A 23,231-nucleotide genomic window follows, 5' to 3' on the forward strand; every position below is an offset into this window, starting at 1 on the left:
GTCAAAATGACTCACTTAAGGTGAAGGATAACTGTGGCTTTAAAATTTCTTAAATGCATTAGTCATCTCCTAGTTGATATTAACTTAATAATTCAGATGTACTTTATCCATTGTATCAGCTAAAAATTTGGAGACACACCTTTGAAACCTGGTGAAACCCATCTTTGCCAATTCTGTCTTGATATTAGAGGTGAAATTAATTTTTGTTGTTTGGTTAAACATTGATCATTTAGTTACAAAGGAAAAAGTAATGCTGAAGACGTATTTTCATGGCTAAATCACTGACTAGAGAAATCTCATTAACTTAGAATTTAGGGATGGGGAAGAAGACAACTAACTAAGGAGTTCAAGTCCTAACATTTCATTTTAAGCTTCTAAATAGTCCTACCTATCAGCAGCTTGGGATAAAATTGAATACATCTACAATTTAGCACGCATTCATCATGGCCCTTGCTCTTTTGCTGACAGCTGCTTAGAAAGGTTGCTTTCTTACATGATTAATTTAAGATTTGTCTGCAGCTAAAATTACCTGGTTTTAAGGAATGGTTGATATCTAATTTCCTATTGAATCATATATTTTTTGCATTTAATGTTCAGTTAACATATTAAAATATTGGTGAAATGACAGTGTTTGAGATTTGAATTAAAATTCTACAAGCCCCACCAAAAACAAACACAAACAAATTGTTAGAAGGATTTACTTGTCCCCGAAAAATGCTCTGCTTCAGTAAAATTATCTCAAATTTATAGCAAATCAATGTGACTTTTTATGACAGATTTTAAAATGGAAATAGCAAAGCAATGGAATTTTTTTTAATAGAAGTGAATTATTTATGCAGAGGGCTTGACCTATTAGAACATGATTTTCACATATAAGAATTCATTATTAAATATGTAAGTAATATGCCATGACAAATAAAACCATTTTGTGCTCTTTATCTGTAGTTCTTAAGTAAAAAATTCCTGTAGCAAATAGGTATAATTCATGCTTCATCCATTATTTTTGTTTTTATCTGATATAAGGATTTTAGTGGCCCAAAGAGAAAGCTTTTTAGCAGTGATATATGCTAATAGAAAAGCCAAAGTTGGGGGTGGGGGTAGGGGTGGGGGTATGTTTTTAATATGAATACAGTTGAACTATCTGTTCAACTTTTAGACTTATGGGTGAAGTTAGGGGAAATTTTAGGCTGGTGGGCTAATATGGTGTAAAAGTAAAGTGTTATGGCCTTTGAAAAAAACTAGAAGCAGTGGAAATATGGAAAACTGAATAATTCTGGAAACAGTTTATAAGAAGAACTTGTTGGCCTTTGTGACTAATTTGATACGGGAGTAGAAAAAAAGAGAAAAGTGTTTTGAGTTTGTTTTTAAAATACTCTAGTTATATGCTTGAAGAGGGAAAAAAAGAATGGTCGTCCCCTTGATTCTAATGAGGTAGCTACTAAAGATTATTTCTGAAAACGATCCTTTTCTTCATGGGAAATTGATGAGAAGCAGGCAAATTTTTTTCATCCATTTTGATAACACAAAATTTCAATAAATTTATGTGTCATCCTTGTGAGCATATCTTTATGTGTAGTATATTGGGGTACAGTGTCTATAAAAAATATTTTAAATCCAAGCAGTAATAGTAGTAGTTACTGTCTCTCACTCTGTGGTTCTCTTCTCTTCTTTGTAAATGTAGGGGTAACCATGAAGTACAGTTGACCCCTGAACAACACAGGTTTAGGGGTGCTGACCCTTGCACAGTTGAAAACCCACATATAACTTCACAGTAGGCTCTCCATATGGGCAGTTCTGTATCCATGGATTCAACCAACTGTGGACCAAGTTTTTTAGTGAAAAAAAAATTGTGTATAAGTGGACCCACACAGTTCAAACCCATGTTGTTCAGTTGTCAACTGCAGTTGCCTTCAAACATAATTCTCTGGAGTTCTATAGAACAGCACTCTGCTATCACCTCTGAGGGGGAAGAGGGAGTCTGGCTCCAGGAGTCCTTCATCGTTTCTTCAACCAGAGTGATTCTGCTTTCATCTATTTTACATTTTGGAGTTTTCTGTCAGATTCTCTAGCACTGGTTAAAAAACAGGAAACCATTGGTCTGTATAATCCCTAAGGATGTTTTCAAATCAGACACTTTTAATCAGTGTTAAATAAATTCAGCTAAGCTAACCTATATCAATTATTGTCAGCATAATGAATAGAAGAACTTGTCTTTGAATCCTCATTCTGTTGCCCATGACCCTCAAATATGCACTTAACGTCCCAGGTTTTATTTTCCAACTGTAAATGAAATAATGTACGTAACTTTGCTAAACATTGAGTTATTTAAAGGGCAAATTTCTGATCACATTGTGCTTATATATTTCAAATTCCAGGTTAGATCACGAGTCAGCAAACTTTTTCTATATAAGACCAAGTAGTAAATATTTTAGGCTTTGCAGGGCATATAAGGTCTGTCCCATGGGCTGCAGTTTGGCCCACAGGCTATCGTTTGCAGATTCCTGCTTTTATTATTAATATCAAACTACTTAAAAATGTTAATTGCTAAAACCACCAATAAGGATGATATAAATTAATCCCAATTAAGAGTGAAAGTTTACCCTGTTCTACCTAGTTAGATTTTTGGTATCAGTTTATCTCTACTACCATATGGTAATCAGTTTATAATTTGTGGGAGTCATTCAGGACTAACTCTGTGGCTCTCTAGTTTCAGTTACAAAATTACATAAAATATTTTAAATATGTATCAGTTTGACATATATTCCATGAAATTTAATTTGCCTACATTTAATGAAGAACAAATTCATTATGTTTTAAAAAGTCAGATTGAAGGAAAATGGAGTTCATTCTATATATTTTTTATAATGATCTTTAAAACTCATTTTTAAATAGTAATTATTCTCATTTTATTTAGGATTTATTATTATTGTTCTCTTGCAGCTTATATGAGTTCCTGTATGAATACTGAAGTTTCATTGGACAACACAGATGATGAACAACCAAAACAGCCAATTAAAACTACAATAGTGTTGAAAATTCAGCAAAACATAGGTATTATATTTCTTCTGTAACATTGAAGATGGTATTTTGGATTTGAGTTTTGTTGTTATTTTAAAATTATTTTCATTTCATTTTGCTTTCTTAAAAGAGTTGTATTAGGCCAGTATGTCCTGAGTATTATGGAAAATGATAGTCCCTAAGAGATAGGTTTCTAAATAAAGCATTGTCCCAAGTGCCCTCAAAGATGGCACTTCCTATTAATTTTTTTGGCATTTTTAGAAGAAAACCATGTTGAGTTTTGGGAATCAATTAGTATAGTAGGGGCAGTGTTCTCTAAACTGATGTTCCCAGGATTGCTATTGTGGAAGATTTTGATAACGTGTTCTAAGAAAAATGTCAAATTCAAGTCTGTAAATTCTAATGCACTTTGGTATTTTAAAGGCTCCAAGAAGTGTGGCAGTTACTTTAATATTTTTCAGATTTATCGATCAAAGAGCATGTAGACTGTTGTCTAGTGGAATACCAATCAAGAAATGTTTTATAAGCATTAAGACTTAACTAAGAGGTGTAAGCCAGAAATTTTGGTTATTTTTCTTGTCACTTACTCATTAGGTAAACTTCAGTTAATTACCTAAATTCTTTGTACCTGTGTGTGTGTGTGTGTTTGTGTTGACTACTATGGTCAGTTTTGTTGTTGTTTTAACTTAACAGTACTCAAGAAAAAAAAAAAAAGTAACTAACCCAAACATAATAATTCTTAAATTTTAGTTTCTATAGTTTTCAATGGCTGTACAAATGACTTTACATTGTAATTATGGAGAACCCCTGCCTATTGGAGATGTCTTTTGGTTTCAACTAAATAGCATGAGATAGCTGGAATGTCAGTATAAATATTTATAGAAGCCTTTTGAAGTACGTGGTAGTTTGTCTCTTAGATTGTCTCTTAGATGTGTGTGAGTGCGCTTATGTGTATAATAAGAAAGACATTTTTTTATTTTAAGGTTTTACTAAGGTGGTGAAGTACATGATTACCAGTTCAACCTTTGTAAAATATTTTTTCAACTTAATGGTATATTTTCTTCTAAGATTTTGCTGGCTTTTAAGACCTGTATATGTATGTGTTTAAGTGTACTATGTATTTGTGTATGTGTGTGTGTATTATTGTTGTTTAGTTCCATCAGTTACCTGCATTTCAAAGCCTAGGATCAGTTGAGCCTTTCTTTTGCTCATTCCATTTCCGTTTGTTTTGTGTTTGTTTTACTTTTAGGTGTGATTGCAGCGTTTGCAGTTGCAGCCCTTGCTGCGGGTATCTCCTTTCATTACTTCAGTGATTAGGGTGAGACACAAAGAGCTTCATGATCATCCAGAGAACACTGACCAACAATTATGAATAATAAAGATGCAAATAATCCATCTGCATTTGAGACAATAGCAGCCAGATCTGCTGCCGTGATGCCTATTAGGTGTGTTTCTAACTAAAATGAAATCACCAGCTGCCTTGTTTAGCCCTGCTTATATTATAGATGGCTCAGGCTTCCAAGAATAAAGTTATGCATCTGGATAGAAGTTGCATGTAACAGATCTTTCTTATCTATTTTTAAAATGTTCAGAATGATGGTTTATTTTCATAGGTTTTAGTCCTGTTGATCTGAACTACATATTGATCATGACATTGAAATTTTGAGTAGTCAGGCTTAACTGAATATCTTGGTTGTAAAACAACAGGAGAAATTTCGACAAAGTGGGGCAATGACTTATTGGGTAAGTTCGTACTCTAGGACGTTTCTACATTCATTTCCAAAATACTGATTGAGTTCCAGCTGAAGGGTAGCAAACTTCCAAAGAGGTTTGAATCAGCAAGGATTGTCATAAATCATGTGCTTTTTCAGGTTAGTATATCATAACTTAATATATTAAGTAAGACTTTTGCTTCTAGTAGTACATTAGGTATTGCAAAACAACTGGATCCTGAATAAAATTTACTTTTATAGTAGAATGAAATGCACTTTAAAATGCATTAATAGACTCAAAGAAAGTAAGGGAAATCTCTAGGAACCATACCTCTATTTTTTCTCCCCAACAAAATGAGTACATTTTGATCTGGGAACTGTAAACTGTATTAAGCATACAGGTGGACATTGGTTGCCTAGATGACAAATACCAATTACAGCACTTCCATGTGCAGTTCTCCACAGACCAGAAATGACATAAATCTAAATCTGAGCTGCTACCCCAGCCAAGACAGGTGAACTGGGTCTCAGTTTATAATACCCTACAGTTCCTGGCAGAAGCAAAATATAAGCCCAAGATTCCTATAGATTAAGATAAAGCAATATTATTTCATGACTAGAAATCACCAGATACAAGTTGAAACCAGCTAGCATGAGAAAGAACCTATAGAAATAAACTTTGGATTCAGTTCTCCAAGATCTCACCATCACTATACCTAAAGGATGGAGCCATAGGCAGATCTGAAAAAGAAACAAATGGAACTGCTAGATGGGAAATATGTTACTTTCAATTAAAAAAAAAAATCAGACATGTTGAAAATCATTTTAGATTCAGCTGAAGAGACAATGCATAATCTGGATGCTAGAGCTAAAGAAATTGTCCAATGTGTGGCAAGAAGAAACAAAGTGCTAGAAATATAAATATAAAAAGAGAAGTTAAATGATATGGAAGGAAGAATTATAGAGACTACAGGTACTAGCAGTAGAGAACAGAGAGGATGGAGGCGTGGCAGTGTTTGAGGAGATAATAAAAACTGTTGGATAAACATGAATTCATAAATTCAGGAAGCACAATATATCCCAAGTATATATAAGTAAAATCCAAGCCTAAAGTAGTTTAACTGCGAGATACCAAACAGGATTGTTGAAGCAATCAAAGGGAGGAAAAGATCATCAGTGAAGGCAAGACAGATACTTCAGAAGGTTTCTCAATAGCAACAATGTACCCAAAAGATGGTGGAATAATGCCCTCCAAATTCTGAGAAAAACAAATTATCAACTTGGAATTTGTACCAAGCAAAACTGAAATAAAGACATGTTCACACGAAAAACAGATTTTACCATCAGTAGAACTTCATTAAAGAAATTGCAGGAGGATGATCTTCAAGAAGGAGAGTGATTCCAAAAGGATGGTCTGAAATTGAAGAACTAGTGAGCGAATAAATGAAAAACATATGTAAATCAAAAGTGTTGTTATTATATAAGACAATCATAATGAAAGAAGTGTTTATAAGAAGTAAGATTGTAACAAGGTAAAACTAAATAAACATTTTATACAGCATTAATGTGGACTTTTAAAATAGGGTATAATTGAAAAACTGGACAATAGCTTATAAAAATGGGAGGAGGGTGATTAGAATTAAAGTGTTCTGAGGAATTTTATTACTCAAAAATGGGTTAAGATACTGATTAACTTTGAAATTATGTTAAATATGCACAGTAAAATTTCAGATGTAACTGCTAAAATAATAGATATGGGATGAATCATTCCAAAGAAAAGTTTAAAGTACAGAAAAAGGGAGGAAATTGGGATGGGGGAGGTACAAAATTAGTAAGATAGTAGTAATAAATCAAATAATAACTAAAATAAATATGAATAGAGTAAACCCAGTTAAAAACATTTATTTAGTTTTTTAAAAATCAGCTATAGGCTGGATTTTTTTAAAGATGGAAAAATGCATTAGGGAAATAGCAAAAGAAAACTTGTATAGCTTTAGTGGTATCAAGTCAAAATTAGACTTTATAATAGTGTTATTAAAGATGGAGAAGGCTACTAACTAATTGTAAAAGGATCAATTCACTAGGAATATATACAATTTTAGATTTGTATATAATTTTTAAATGGCCTCAAAATTTATAAACTATAGGGCTAAACCAACAAATTGAACAACAGTGGGAGAGTTTACCAGCTCTCAATTACTAATCAACCAGACCAAAAAATGAATGAAAACAGATTTGAATAATGCAATTAGCAATGTTGATTCAATGAACATATTTAGAATAATAACAATTAGAGAATGTTCTCTTAAGCATTATATATTAGCAAAAATTGACCATGTATTAGGCATGAAGTAAGTCACAGTAAATTTCAAAACAGTTAGTATTAAATGGATAATCAGAAATAAGCTAGAGGTCAGTAACAAAGGTTAATTTTTTTTTAAAGTTATGGTTTTACAAGTTGGTGAAAGAAAAAAATGCTTAGAACCTAATTGTAGATACTACATTTGGAAAAACTGGGTGATGCAGCAGAAAGAGCACTTTGAGGGAAATGGCTTTAAATGCTTAAATTGAGGAAAAAGGTTATGTGTGTGGCTTAGGAAAAGAACAACAGAATGAACACAGTGTTGAAGCAAGGAGACACAGGAAAGGGAAGAAAGCAATGGATTAGGAAACAGAATCACATGTCAAAGTTGTTTTCATGACAAAACAAATTGGCATATTTGAACAAGAAGAAAACAGAGCTAAAGTAAACAACAGAAAGATTGCAAGAGGGGTCCTAACCCGTAGATACAGCAGAGATGAAAATGATAACAGACTACCAGGAGCATCTTAATTGAAAACTTAGACAAAATAGACCAAGGTCTAGAAAAGTGCCATTTCCTTTAACTGGCTGAAGAATAAATAGACAAGCTACACAGATTTACTCAATAGTGCTGAATAGGAAATAATTTTTAAAATTTTGATAAAGAACATCTAGCTCATATTTACAGATGTTTTACTCCTCTTTCAAGGACCATGCTATTCCAACATTTTATACAAACTCTTGCAGAGAACAGATAATGAAGGAATACTCTCCAGCTCATTTTATGAAGCCTGAATAACTTTTATTGATACTAGAATCAGACACATTCAGTAGGAGAAAAGAAAATTACAGACTAATAGCACGTATTAACACAGATACGAGAGTCAACAGCATTATTGACAAAGTGAATTCAACATTGTATAAAAAAGGATAATGCATCTTGACGAAGTTGTATACATTAAAAATAAGGAACATGACAAGGATGCCTATTATCACTATTCATCACTGTCCTGTAGAAAAGAGCTAAAGATAGAAACCAGGTATTTTAAGAGGTGTGACTGAACACACGAAAAGATGTTTAATCTGAAATCATCAACTAATACTGCAGTAAGTACCATTTTACATCCAGTAGATTGAAAAATTAAGAAATATGACAATACCAATGAAGATATGCATCAAGAAGACATCTACAGGTAAGGTTGTAAACTGATACACTTTGGAAAGCAATTTGGCATTATCTTGTAAAGTTAAGCATTTACATACTCTAAAACCTGATCATTCTACTTCTGCCTTAGAGAAATTTTTGCACATGTGCACAAGTACATGTGTAAGAAGGTTCAAGGCAGCGCTGTTTGTAACACTGAAATGGTCATTGACAAGAGAATAAAAAATAGTGGATTTTGTAACTTAATTTAGCAGTGAGAATAACATGAGAAAAATGATGATTAAATAAGGCAAGTCTGAAAAGCCTACATGCAGTTTTTATAAAGCTTTTTTTATTAAAAAAAAGCCAATTAAACTGTATTATATAGGGATACATATATTTGTGATAAAGGTTTTTGTTTTTTTTTAATGTGAAGGATGATACAGCAAAAATTCAGGGCCATGGTTACCATTTCAGGGTGAGAGTGATGGCAGGACAGGAAGACAAGAAGGAAAAAAAATGAATAAATGAAACAATATTGATGTTTTAGTTATTGAGTTGAAACTGATCATTTTATTTACTTAATGATATTAACACATGTGTTATTTTGATTGTCTATTACTGACAAGCCACTTCAAACTTAATGGACTTGAAACAACAACCATTTTATTTTTCTCACAGTTCTGAGTTGACAGGGATCCACTGGGTGGTTCTGCTCTACATGTTGCTGGCTAGAGCTGCAGTTTTCTAGGAGTTTGATTGGATTTCAAACATCCACGATATCTTAGTCACATGGTTGGCCTGTGATGCTGGCTGTCAGCTGGAAACTCAGCTATTACACCTCAATTCTCTATGTGACCTCTCCATATGACCTGGGGGTTCCTCTATCATGGTGGTTGGGCTTCTTCCTATCATGATGGCTAGGTTATCCAAAATATAGCATCCCAAGTGTGAGCATTCCAAAAACAGTAGAAGCTGTGTGTCCCCTTGAGGCCCTGGCTTGGAAGTTGTAGAGCATCATTATCACTACATGGTATTGGTCAAAGTAATCTACAGGACCAGCCTAGATTAAAGGGGAAAGGGAAAAAGAACCTTTACCTCTCAATGGGTATGCATATGCAAGAAGAAAAAGGCTTGATGGCAGCCATCTTTGGAAATTAGTTACCATAATGTACCTCTGGCTATAGCAATTCATATTCCTGATGTGTGGAAAATGCATTCACCACTTCCCAAAATACCTTAAAATCTCACACCATCAGATTCAGACTCAAGGCTCATAATCTTGTCATCTAAATCAGGTACACATGAGCAATCCTTACTGCAATTTCTCTCAATCTGAAAATGCATGAACTAAAGAGTGAAGTTTTCATCCCCGTACTCATCCAGCATATAATAACAAGACAGGAAATAGACAGACACTCTTGTTCAAAAAGTGGGGAAATGAGAGGGACAGAGTAGTGAATGCTCCATAGCAAGTTGAACTCCATTTGGGCACATGTCTAATTCATCATGATTCTATGAGCAGGGAATATATGTCAGTTAAGGTCTAATTCTCCCTGAGAGTGGTTCTCATCTCTTGGCTCTTCCCTACAAGATTTTGACTCTTTACCCTGAGTCTCTTTCCACGAAAAATGGCTTATATTTGAAGCTGAGTAGCTTTCTCAACCTGGTTGATTTTTGAAGATTCAAGGTCCAGAAGCCTCTTTTTCTTTTGAACTGTCTCTCCCTTTTAGACCAAAGTGATGTAATGCCTTTAAAAATATCATGTATTTTCTTTGAATCAAAGTAGTGATTCCATTAGACAAAAGGCACACCCACAAATCTATTCAAGACAGGACTCTGTACTTTGAGCTGAGTGAGAGTCAGGGTGCTGGAGGACAGTGCCCTTACAAATCTTAGATACCTATTGTCTAGCTAAATGGACTATAGTCTGTGCTCATAAGATTCTTGGAAGTCTTTTTGTCTAGCTAAGAGATCTATGAGGCACTAGCTTAAGTATTTCTGAGGTCTTAAATATTATTACAGCTGCACCTTGATCCTGACTCTGATGCTATGTCTCACTAGAAGTTCCCTGGATTTGACCTTTGCTCAGAAGATGTTTCCTACTTGAGAACCTCTTCCTGTCTGAAAAAGGTGTTCTGGGCCCTTTATATTTCCTATAAATTTTGCTCCAAAACTGAACAGTTTCTTAATTCATCTCTCTTTTACACTTGATCATAGTCAATTAGAAGAAGTCATTGGCATTTTCAATATTCTGCCTTGAAATCTCCTCAGCCAGATCACAAGTTTATTGGGTTATTTCTTCCCCTTAGCGGGAAAGTTTATCAGTTCTATCTTTCACATTACTGCAGGTCAGTGTTGCCTTTCACAACAAGGGTTGCCTTCTGATAACAATTTCCTCCTTGCTCTTCTAGTCGCCACGGTTTCTTGAAGGTCCCACAGCTCCATCTCCTACTCAGTTCCAAAGTTACTGCTACATATTTTGGTTCTGGCCCAGTAGCACTCTGTTTTTAGGTATCAATTTCTATTTTGGTTATGTCTGGCTTCATAACAAACAGTCTCAGAACTTGTTGGCATTAAACCACCATTTCATTAACTCATGATTCTGTGAGTAGATTGGGTTTAGCTGGCTAAGCTAAGAAAGTTCTTCTGCTCCACGTGATGTTGGCCAGGGCTTCAGTTACCTAAGAACTGTGACATCCAAGATAGCTTATCCACATGGTTAGCAGTTTGTCTGTTTCTCCTCCACATGACCTTTCCCTAGGGCTTAGGCTTCTCACAGCATGGTGGTTGAATTCCAAAAGAAAGAGCCCTAAACATCAGTGTTCAAAGAGGAAGTAAGTGGAAGTTGTTAGCCGCTTAAGTCCAGGGCTCAGAAGTCCCTGAATGTCATTCCTCTGTATCTTATTGGTCAGAGCAAACAGGACCAGCCTAATTTTCATGAAAGGGGGAAAGAAGCCATTCTCAGTGGAGGAGTAGAAATGCATACAGGGAGAGAAAGAATTGGCTGTATTCATTACTGGAGACTTACTACACATATATTCTTTAGTATATGTCAAATTTTAAAAATGATCAAAAATACAGGAGAAAGGGGGAGACCATTAAAGAAGTTCCCTAGAGATATAATTACCATTACCTAAAAACATAATCCACACATCCTTACTGTAGTCTGCCTTTTAATGTAACACCTCTGTCTTTCTCCTTTCTGCTGTGACATTTCTGTGGAAACATAAAATGTCTTTCCCTTTTACCTATTCCCATAATGCTCAAAGGTCAATGTGTTCAAATCCATATTACCAAAATTATTGGGGCTAGTAAAACTCTATTACAATTATGTTTCTTGACTCATCTAAAAGATTTGTCTAGGTATAAATTAGCCAAAATACAATAAATATCTAGTAATTTAAAAATTTCTAACTTTAACCTAGTAAATAATTATATTGGGAATATCAAGCATGGTGGTAAATATTCACTAAAGGTAGTCAGTGAGTTCTCATACAATTCATACCTATTAAAAGGTAAATTACTATTTAATAGGTTTTGATTTATTGGTTAAAGACAGAGATAAAAGTGGAATTAGAAATGACATTTGTTTTTCTCTCCCCTTGTCATTTCTGAGGTGTTTTCACATACATTATCTCACTGGATTTTTCTTGGAGTGGGGAGGTAATTAGGTTTATTTTTTATTTGTTTTTTTAGTGGAGGAACTTTAGGGTTGAACCCAGGACCTCATACATGCTTGGCAAGCATTCTACCACTGAGCTATTCACCACCACCCCCAACTTGATTTCTATAGCACTCTTGTGTTGTAAGCAGGGCAAAGATTTGTTGAGTGGATTCAAATTTCTTGAATACAATTGAAGTACATATTGACTATTCTGTATTCTATCCAAGGACACATAGTTAGGAAGAAGAGACATTGGGGTAACGATTATCTGTCTCAATAATCAGAAATAGACCATGCCTTTTTGAATCTTCATAAAAATACTTTGTAAATATTTTACATAACTAGCCCCATCAAATAAAGGTATACTTTATACTGTACTGTGTAACTATTGAAATTCTGATCCCAAAATAACGTTGTATAAAATTTTTAATTAGAAAGACTTATCTTTTAGGAAAAGATTTTTCACTCAATTTGTTCAGTTTGTTAAGGAGATCTTATGTTCACAGAATTGTGAAGGGGAACTTGATGATAGGGATAAAGGTAGTTTAATCAGCTCTTAGATTCTATTTTAGTCAAATCCAATTTAGTTGTGGAGATACCAGATGCCTGTCCCCGTGATTAAAATTCTGAATGTGAAGCTAAGATGCTGACTGCATCTATATCTAAGCAAAAATAACACGATTTAAAAAATATTTCTATGCTTTCAAGCTAGAACTACTGAAAATAATTTTCTAGATTTTAATTATAAGTGAAATAACAGGTAATGATAATGGAGAGTTGAGTTATATCCCTAGATCTTCCAATTAGGAAACAACCAAACCTTGGGAAGTCACTTAATTCCTTTGATCTTCAAGTTGAAACAAATTCTAACAATATTAAACTGACTATCATTATATAGAACTTTACAGTTTACAGACTATTTCCATCTTTATCCTACTTTTTTTTTTTTAAAGCAAATGGGAAACAGGTTCAGGAAAGTGATTTGCTAAACTTAGTAGTTAATGGGACATATACATTTTAAGGGGGAAGACTGATGAAAGGGAGTGATTGTGTAGAAGCAACAGGGGTGGCCATATAGAAGTAAGAAAACATGAACCCAAGATTCCTGAGAAGGTGGGAGGGGGTAGTCTCTAAGCATAAGCAGCTATTGGCCTTGAGAGCAGAAACATCTATTTTAATGTAATAGCTCAGAGAGAAGAAACTTGGTGCAGGTATACATAGGCTTGTAGATTTGGTAGAAGAAAGTTAAAGAAGAATTCAAAGACCTTTTGCAAAGAGTGGGAGATCAAATTAATCAAAGAAACAGTGGGATTGCCAGACAGTGGTAAAGCCCCATTTGAAGTTAGTAATAATAAATGAATGAAGTTATGTGATTTGTCCTGCAGTAGTCTTTGACTTCTCATGTTTAAGAACAGAAAAATTGAATAGGAGTATTTGAGGGCCTTGTCTAACAGATATGTTGAAAACAAAGAAAGACTAGAAAATTTAGGATATTGCCAATACTATCATTTAAAGAATATTATTTAAATGATGAACCATGAAATCTAAGCTGAATGAAAAAGGAATTGAAGAGAGAGATGGGGGGAGAACAGAAAGAAAGAGAAAATGTTTTGGTGAGATGTAAATGCATCAGTGCAGTGGAGATTGAGAAAAATAAAAGATTTGAAATTTTGGTAATTGACAAGTAAATAAGGAGACATGATTGTGATGAGAAGAATGCTTGGAATAGTGATCTGGGAGGAAAGAACACACAGATGCTAGTAAATGAAGTGAGTGATGGAGATAAAGTAGGTTGTTGGAGCTCAAGAGATGAGAAAGTCAAGGAACAGAGTCCAGATTATGGAAGGGTGGTCTGCTAGAATAATTATAATACCCAACATGATGATAGAACTTGAAGCATAAAAGAAGGCTGTGTGAATTGAGTATCAGATTTTTGATAAATGAGGGAGAGTGCTTAGAAGGTCTCTAGTTGATAGTTTCAAGGATGGAGGAAAAATGATACAAACAAACAGCATGAGTCTTTTAAAAAGCACAAAATATTTTTTTTTTTACAGAAGCAAGTGGGAATTATGATCTGGAGCAAAGGAGAGTGTCAGTGATATTTGGATTTTGAAAGACTGTACAATCACCACTTGAAAGCAATAAAGAGAAAGTGTACCTTCTTTGAAGAGCTAGGTTTCAGTTATGGCAAAGATGTGGAAGGAATGCTTGGAGAAAAGGTTGAAAATAAAAGGAATTGCGTTGCTTTTAGAGAGGAGGGGGAAGGGGATGGGGATGGGGATGATGGTGCAGTAGTGTTATGGCAAATGGCAGGTTAGAAAAGGGCACACGATAGTGGATGGGAAGAGGTTGAGGGAGCTTTCACTTTGGATGTTGACTGTGATGAATGCAAGGTTAAGAATCATGGAAGATTTAATGTGTCCTAAAACGTGATCTTTTTTGTAGTGACCTAGCTTATTAACTTTTGAAAATCTTTTTTGTATGCTAGGTGGGGAAAAATGGTTAGTTCACTAATTATTGGTTGCAGTGTTTTATATATGCTTCTTAGATTAAACTTGTTAATTATGTGGTTAATATTTACATTGATAATTTTTTTGTTATTTGATCTGTTAAGGATTGAAAGAACTGTACTCAAATCTCTGATGGTAGATTAGTCACCTTCTCCCTGTATTTTATTAATTTGTACTGTGTATATTTTATGACATTTTACTAGGTATATATAGGTTTAAAATTGATAGATCTTCATGGTGAAATGTATCATTTTATCATGAGTGACCATTTGTGTATCTAACAATGCTTTTTCTCTTTAAGCTTATTTTGTCTGATATTAATTTAGTGATACTTGCTTTAAAAAATTATTTGCTTATTATAGCTTTTCCATTTCACTTGCAACTTCTCTGCGTCCTTATGCTTTAAGTGTATCTCTTTTGAACAGAAAGTACCTCGATTTTTAAAGTCTAATTTGAGAATGTGTGCCTTTTAAGTAGTGAGTTTAATCATTTATGTTTTTGTTACTATAGTTACTTTTGGAACTCTTTCTACTTCAAATTTTCACTGTGGAACTGAGAAGAGTAGTAAAATAATTCTCATTTCAAATGGATAACAATTCACTGCTACTCACTTCAGGAAAAATCAAATGGGGATTTAAAATTTCTTTCCATTCCCCTACTAAAACAAAAGCTACAATGAAATTTTTTAAAAAATCCCTTTTCTTCTTACATACCCAAAGTAGGATAAATGATGGGCAAAAATGACATATGTATTTATTTTTAATAAAAGGTAAATATAACATACACCCATGGTCTTATGCTTCTAAACTTCTTGGGGCTAACATAATGTAGTATGTAGTTCTCTGTAATTCAAATTACCTGGCAAGTTGAATTTCATGTGTGGTTCTCATTGTCTGTTGAAAGTGCATTAATTTGTTAGAACAAGAACAGTGTAGGGGAGATAATTATGTGTTGTCAGCATTGAATAAATATCAACCTTTAAAAATAAATTAATGTTTTTGAAATAACATGATTACATCAAGTTAGTATGTGTTCAGAGATTGGGAGCAAGGAGTGGACACTCTGAGAAATAGAATAGCCTAGGTTGAAACACCTGGTTTTATGAAAACTAATTTTTAGAAGCATTGTCTTATATACTATGGAAAAATTAAAAATATCTGAAAGATAAAAGGACTTTTGACATTTGTTATAAGAACCTCAAGTAAAGATAAAACTTAATGTTTTCCTTAAATGCTATTGCCCAAATAAGGAAAACCCATAATTGAAAACTGGATTACTGTATACTTAACCCTTGTTCTCTCTGCCAGGGCCGTGGCTACTGCACTAGTTGCTGGAGTTGTGAGACTTACTGAAGCTTTATGAGGATTCCAGGTAACTTCTATTTTGTTTTGTTTTTTCCTGAAGAATTGACACATGGACTTGAAATATATTAAAACAGATCTTCTAATCTTAGAGAACCCAAAATTTGGTGTTAATGTGTTCTTTGTGTTGGTAACTGCTAGGTGAGGAGTATGATGTAATGTGAAGAGTACAGACTCGAGGCATGAAATTCAAACTCCATGTCTTACTAGCTGTATAAACCGGGACGAGTCAGCCAACCACAGACACTTCTATTTCTCCATCCTGTGTTAGTTACCTTGATTGGCAGTAGGGGGATCCTCTCACATTGCATACGTATATCAAATCATCATGTTGTACACTTTAGATGCCTTACAATTTTGTCAGTTATACCTCAATAAAGCTGAAAAAAATTGTCTCCATCCTTGAACAGGATGTATTAAAACCATTGCTCTGCCTACCTCATGGAGGAATTGTGAGAATCAAATGAGATAATGTATATGAAATTGGTATATGTGTTGTAAACACATTATAAAAGTATCAGCTGTTATTTGTAGTCTCCAAAGCTACTATTACATAGCATGGATAGTATTGCCTTCGCTTGAATTCTTTAATAATTATGACTTACATGGTGCTTTTGCCTTTATATATGTCTCGGTAATTTAATATTTAACTTGTTTGTGAAATGCTTTATTTTCATAACATGGTATATAAACGGTTACTCATGAGAAATGCATTTGTTCTTAACTTTTCAAAATTTTCTTATTAAAGGCACAAGGGTTATTGAAAGAACATATATGTGTATATTCTTTCAAGTCTAGTTGCTGTAAATATAATAACTTTTGTCATAAAACCTGCAGATCTTTATCTGAATTTATGTTATTTCCATAGTAGTCTTTATAATCTTTTCAGGTTTCAAACATTCAATTAGAGATCAAACTCTTGATAATTGACTGGATGCTTGCTGTTGAGTTTTTTTTTAAATTTTTATAATTTTTAATTGAGGTATAGATGATTTACAATATTATATTAGTTTCAGGTATATGACATAGAGGTAAACAATTTTTATAGATTATTCTCCATTTAAAATTATTAGAAAGTAATGACCGAAATTCCCAGTGCTGTAAAATATATCCTTGTTTATCTATTTTATATATAGTAGTTCATATCTCTTAATCCCATACCCCAATCTTAACCCTCCCATCTCCCTTCACTCTTCCCCACTGGTAACCACTAATTTGTTCTCTATGTCTGTGAGCCTGTTTCTTTTTGCTATATTCATTTGCTTGTTTTATTTTTCAGATTCCTCATGTAAGTGATAGCATATAGTATTTGTCTTTCTCTATCTGACTTATTTCACTAAGCATAATACCTTACAGGTTCATCCATGCTGTTGCAAATGGGAAAACTTCATTCTTCTTTATGGCCGAGTAGTATTTCATTGAATATATATACCACAACTTAATCCATTCATCTGTTTGTTTGTTTGCTTGTTTGTTTGTTTGTTTTAATGGAAGTACTAGGGATTGAACCCAGGACCTAGTGCATGCTAAGCACTCACTCTACCACTGAGCTATACCCACCCCATCAATTCGCCTGTTGATGGACACTTAGGTTGCTTCCATATCTTGGCATTTACAAATAATGTTGCTATGAACATTGAGGTGCATGTGTCTTTTCAAATTAGTGTTTTCATGTTCTTTGGATATATACCCAGAAGTGGAATTGCTGGATCATATGATAGTTCTATTTTTGAGCAAACTCCATAATGTTTTCCACAGTGGCTATACCAATTTACATTCCCACCAACAATGTACAAGGGTTCCCTTTTCACCATCCTCACTGCCATTTATTATTTATGATTTTTTTGATGGTAGTCATTCTACCAGATGTAAGGTGATATCTCATTTTAGATTTGAACTGCATTTCTCTGATGATTAGTGATATTGAGCATCTTTTCATGTGCCTTTTGGCCATCTATATATCTTTTTTGGAAAAATATCTATTTAGATCTTCTGCCCATTTTTAAATTGGGTAGTTTGGCTTTTTGATATTGAGTTGTATGAGCTGTTTATATAGTTTGGATGTTAACCCCTTATCAGTCATATCGTTTGCAAGTATTTTCTCCATTCGGTCGGTTGTCTTTTCATTTTGTCAATGGTTTCCTTTACTGTATAAAAGTTTTTAAGTTTTATTAGGTCCCATTTGTGTATTTTTAGTTTTGTTTCCTTTGCCTTAGGAAACAGATAGAAAATATTGTTATGATTTATGTCAGAGAGTGTTCTGCATATGTTTTCTTCTAGGAGTTTTATGGTTTCTGGTCATACATTTAGGTTTTTAATTCATTGTTGAGTTTTTTATTTTTGGTGATGTGAAACAGTGTTCTAATTTTATTGTTTTACATGTAGCTGTCTAATTTCCTCAGCACCACTTATAGGAGAGACTTTTTCTGCATTGTGTATCCTTGTCTCTTTTGTCATAGATTAATTAACCGTAAGTGTGTGGGTTTATTTCTGAGCTATTCTGTTGCATTGATCTATGTATATGTTTTTGTGCCAGTATCACACTGTTTGGAGTACTGTAGCTTTGTAGTAGTCTGAAGTCAAGGAGTGTGGTACCTCCAGCTCTGTTCTTTCTCAAGATTGTTTTGCTATTCAAGGTCCTTTGTGCTTCAGTGCAAAATTTAAAATTGTTCTAGTTCCGTGAAGAATGCCATTGGTTTTTGATAGGGATTTCATTTGAATCAATAGGTTGCCTTGGGTAGTATGGTCATTTTAACAATATTAATTCTTACATTTCATGAAGTTGGTATATCTTTCCATCTGTTTGTGTTGTCTACAATCTCTTGAATCAGTGCCTTAAATTTTCTAAGTACAGGTCTTTTACCTCCTAAGGTAGGTTTATTCATAGGTATTTTGTTCTTTTTGATGTGATTGCAAATCTAATTGTTTTCTTAAATTCTCTTTCTGATAGTTTGTTGTTAGTGTATAGAATTGCAATAGATGTATGTATATTGATTTTGTATCCTGCAACGTTACCAAATTCATTGATGGGTAGTTTTTTGGTGGTGTCTTTAGGATTTTCTATTTACAGTATCATGTCATCTGCAAACAGTGACAGATTTACTTCTTCCTTTCTAATTTGGATTAATTTTGGGTTTTTTTTGTCCATTCAGCTACTCTGTGTCTTCTGACTGGAACATTTAGTCCGTTAACACTGAATGTAATTATTGATATGTATGTACTTATTAACAGTTTGTGAATTGTTTTGGGGTTGTTTTTGCAGTTCTTTTTTGTTGCTTTCTTCTTTTGTTCTCTTCCCTTGTGCTTTGATGAGTATCTTTAGTGTTATGTCTGAATTAACTTTCTTTTTTGTGTGTTTATCTATTACAGATTTTTGGTTTGTGATTATTTTAAGTTGCTGATCACTTAATTTCAAATGTATTTTAAGAATCTCACATTTTTTAAATTGAGTTATAGTCAGTTTACAATGTTGTGTCAGTTTCTGGTATACAGCACAATTTTTCAATCATACATAAATATACATATATTCATTTTCATATTCGTGAGCTAATACAAGATCTTGTATATATTTCCCTGTGCTATACGGTATAAACTTGTTTATCTATTCTATATATACCTATCAGTATCTACAAATCTCGAACTCCCAGTCTGTCCCTTCTCACCCTCCTCCCCGCTGGCAACCACAACCACAAGTTTGTATTCTATGTCTGTGAGTCTGTTTCTGTTTTATATTTAAGTTCATTTGTTGTCTTCTTTTTTTTTTTTTTTTAGATTCCACATGTGTGATATCATATAGTATTTTTCTTTCTCTTTCTGACTTACTTCACTTAGAATGACAAGGAATCTCACATTTTTACTCTCCTTTCCTCATGATTACTGTTTTTGACATATTTTACATCTACTTGTTTTGTGTATTCCTTAACTGCTTTTTGTGGATATAGATGATTTTACTACTTTTGTCTTTTAACCTTCCTACTAGCTTTGTATGTGGTTGATTTATTACCTTTACTGTATATTTGCCTTTACTGATGAACTTTTTCCTTTCATAATTTTCATGTTTTTACTTATGGCCTTTTCTTTTTCGTTTTGAGAGCTCTCTTTAATATTTATTGTAATGCTGGCTTGGTGGTGCTGAACTCTTTTAGCTTTTGCTTATCTGTATAGCTTTTGTCTCTCCATCAAATCTGAATGAGAGCCTTGTCAGAGTATTCTTCGTTTCAAGTTTTTCCCTTTCATCACTTTAAATACATTATTTCGCTCCCGTCTGGCCTGCAGGGTTTCTGAGGAGTTTCAGAGTTTCTCTGGTTGTTCTTTGTATTTTCTAACTCTTTGTCAAAAACTTGTAACTTCTTACTCTGCTCATCCAATCTTCTCCCAAGTTCTTTGATCATCTTTGTGATCATTACTTTGAACTTTTTCTCAGGTAGATTGCCTATCTTTACTTCACATAGTTCTTTTTCTGGGGTTTTATCTTGTTCCTTCATTTGGAACGTGCCCTCTGTCACTTTATTTTGCCTAATCTGCTGTTTTTATATCTATGTATCTGGTAGGTTGTTTACATCTCTTGATCGTTGAGAAGTGACCTTTTGTAGGAGACATTCTTTGCATCCCAGCAATGCACTCCCTTCGGGTCACTAGAACTATATGCTCTAAGGCACCCTCCTATGTGGTCTGCATGGGTCCTTCTGTTGTGCCAAGCTGACTACTGTGGGCAGTCTGGTAGGCATCGCTGGCCACTGGTCTGGTTGGTTGCCAGGCTCTGCCTCATGTGGAGGCAGGGCCTGACTAATAAGCTTGAGGGAGGATTCAGAAATGGCACTTGACAACACCAGTGTCCACATGGTAGAATGAGCTGTCCAGAGTGGCTGCCACCAAGATTGCTGTTAAGTTTATGTTCTTTGGAAAGGATATATTTTTCTACTGATGGGAAGCACAGTATTTCTGCATACAGTCACTTCACTCCCTCAAGTCACAAGTCATGTCTATAGAATGTCTATATCCCCAATGTCAGAGTATGTCAAGAATCCTCGAGTTCTACTTTTAAAAGTTTGTATTACAGATGTTCCAAGAAGACTTTCATTTGCATGCCCTGACATCCTTGGGATTCCTTCACATACCCACTATCTTTTATGGATCATTCTGGTGTCAGTGTGAAGACTGGGAGTCATGGAGTCCAATTAGAAAATGATTTGCAGTGGTCCAATGAGATGGAAATTAACTTTCTATCAGCATGGAACTTAGAAGACAGAAGATATATATTTTGTATGTGGAGGTGAGTGATTCTTGTCTAGGAGTGATTTTTGTCTTCCAGAAGATACTTGGCAATGTCTAGAGATAGTTTTTTTAGTTGTCACAGTGTCAGTTGGGGTACTACTGTCATCCAAAGGATAGAGATCAAGGATACTGCTAAACATCCTATAGTATACAGGACAACCTCGCACAACAAAGAATCATCTGGCCAAATAAAATAGTGGCAAGGTTCAGAAGTCTTGATATAGGTGGCACCTGAAACCATTAAAGTGAATAATAGAATCCAAAGTAAGGGGGAGTGGTGCTAATCCAAGAAAACATCGTAATTTAAAGATCATGCCAAGGAAGAAATGCCAAAAGATAAGACCGAGAAAGAAGGTTACAGAAGCATTGAAGAATCTGGAGAGTGTTGCCCTGAAAGTGAGGAAAGGATTTCAATTTGAGAGTGGTCACCAGCAGTCAATGGAGCCGATCATCAAGTAAGATGAGGATTTAGAATCTAATGGGCATGGTGGTTAGGTGTTTGTGTTGGATTATCCCTCAGTTGCCTCTGAACAACCACTTCATATCCTTCTCCAACCTGCTTTGTGCCCGGGGGGAAAGTTGACTTAACTCACCTCATCAACAAGGTTTCCTTGCCTTCTGGCTTCTGGTTGGGTTTGGACAATGGAAGGCACTGAGAAGAGGTAGGAGAACTGGAGAAGAGAGAGCTCCAGTTATTTATTTTGACATCTCTTCCCCTCCTGGGTCATAGATTGGCAGGGGCATTGTCCTCTCCCAGCAGCTAAAGTTCCTTTTGGGCAACACATTTCTATAAGTACAAATCTTACTGGTTTCCTCAAGGCCCGTGGGTAGAAGTCATCTTCACCTGTTGCTATCCCTGTGGTGCTTCACCATCCCTTGTTAGTTTCCTGCCCACACTCTTCCAAATACACAGTCTCTTCATTAAACTCCCCTCTATCATTCCTTTTCTGTTTGTGCTGTTTCTTGCCAGGAATCTGACTAACACAGAGGCCATTCTTGATCTTTATCAGAATCACTTTTTATTGGAGTGGCTGAGGAAGATAGGTGGAGAAATAAATGGAAAGAAAGAAAGAAAGGATTAAGGACATGGATTTTTTCCTTTCAAGAGTATGGCAGTGAAGGAAAGGAGAATGCTAGAGAGCATTCTCATAGCTAGTGAGAATTCTTAAGAATCAGAGGAAAAATTTTAAGGGGATATGTAGACTTAATTTTAAGTTGTGAATAAGAAATTGATATAGAAGATAAAATTGTATAATATAAACAAAAAAGTTGTGAAATTTGAATATGATACAATCTGGTTAAGGCAGAGGTGACAGGATTAGCTTTGAACAGAGAGACATCTCTGAGAACAATGAAATGGAGAAGAGTGAGTTAATTTATGTGGGGTAAGTAATTAGGGAAGTTCTTGGTGAGGAGGCTCAATTTCCTCTGTGATGCAGAAGGCAAGGTCATTTGTTCAGAAGGGGAGGGACTTATGAAGGGACGACTGAGGAGATTAGTAAAGAATGGTAGCTGTGGGAAGTAGAAGAGAGAATTTGTTTGCTGTTCAAGCTAGGGACTCTAGCTGCAATGTTCAAAAGTTTTGAGAGTTAAAAGAGAAGTGCTTTGGAAGAATAAGGGGATGAAAATGGAGTGAGCTAGCAGGAAGGTGATTGATGTCATCCACCAAGTGTCTAGGCTACAGTGGAAAGTCCGAAACCATGAAAACGGAGAAAGTGTTAAAAAGGCAAGATTAAGAAATTGGAGGTCTTTAAAGAACATGCATTGGGAGTAAAGGGTTGAGAGAGCTGAAAGGGTAGCTGGCTATAATCAGAGAATAGTATATTGAAATAGAAGATTTCAAAAAGAGAGCTAGTAGTGAAAGTAAGAGAAGTTGCTGAATAGATATGACAGTATGGTAGCTAATCAGAGGATCAATAGTCGGTGACAATTTCTTCACTGAAATTCAGTATCAGCTGGGTTCTAGAATATAAGACCTCAAACAGTAATAAACAAAGTAAAAATAAATCTCTGTCTTTTAAATTTATTTGTTTATTTTTTTGGCAGGGGTGAAAGTAATTAGGTTTATTTAGTTATTTTTTTTAGTGGAGGCACTGGGGATTGAACCTAGGACCTTGTACATGCTAAGCACACAGTCTACCACTGTCCCATCTTTTTAAATTTCAGAAATGTGTGCTTCTAATTGTAAGTCCCCTGAAAAGAAGGAATGACTCTATCCTATCCATTTTAATCACCACCCCTCT

General features: G+C 34.6%; 1 protein-coding gene across 5 annotated transcripts in view; it reads left to right on the forward strand.

Annotated features, from left to right (window-relative positions):
• The window catches only part of ODR4 (odr-4 GPCR localization factor homolog), a 33,657-nt gene extending 29,091 nt beyond the window's left edge, over nucleotides 1-4,566 (forward strand). For 3 of the 5 annotated variants that reach the window (XR_012501852.1, XR_012501853.1, XR_012501854.1), the window contains exon 13: nucleotides 2,941-3,051. Coding sequence is in view for 2 of the 5 variants with exons in the window: in XM_074351807.1 (XP_074207908.1) it covers nucleotides 2,941-3,051; nucleotides 4,268-4,335 (179 nt within the window). In the remaining 3 variants the exon portion in view is untranslated. Of the gene's footprint in view, nucleotides 1-2,940; nucleotides 3,052-4,267 lie in introns of those variants that run through there. The other 2 variants (XM_074351807.1, XM_074351808.1) reach the window with 1 other exon arrangement.
• The last annotated feature ends 18,665 nt before the right edge of the window (nucleotides 4,567-23,231 follow it).

This window comes from Camelus bactrianus, chromosome 23 (genome assembly GCF_048773025.1).
Source record: "Camelus bactrianus isolate YW-2024 breed Bactrian camel chromosome 23, ASM4877302v1, whole genome shotgun sequence".
Lineage (NCBI taxonomy): Eukaryota > Metazoa > Chordata > Mammalia > Artiodactyla > Camelidae > Camelus > Camelus bactrianus.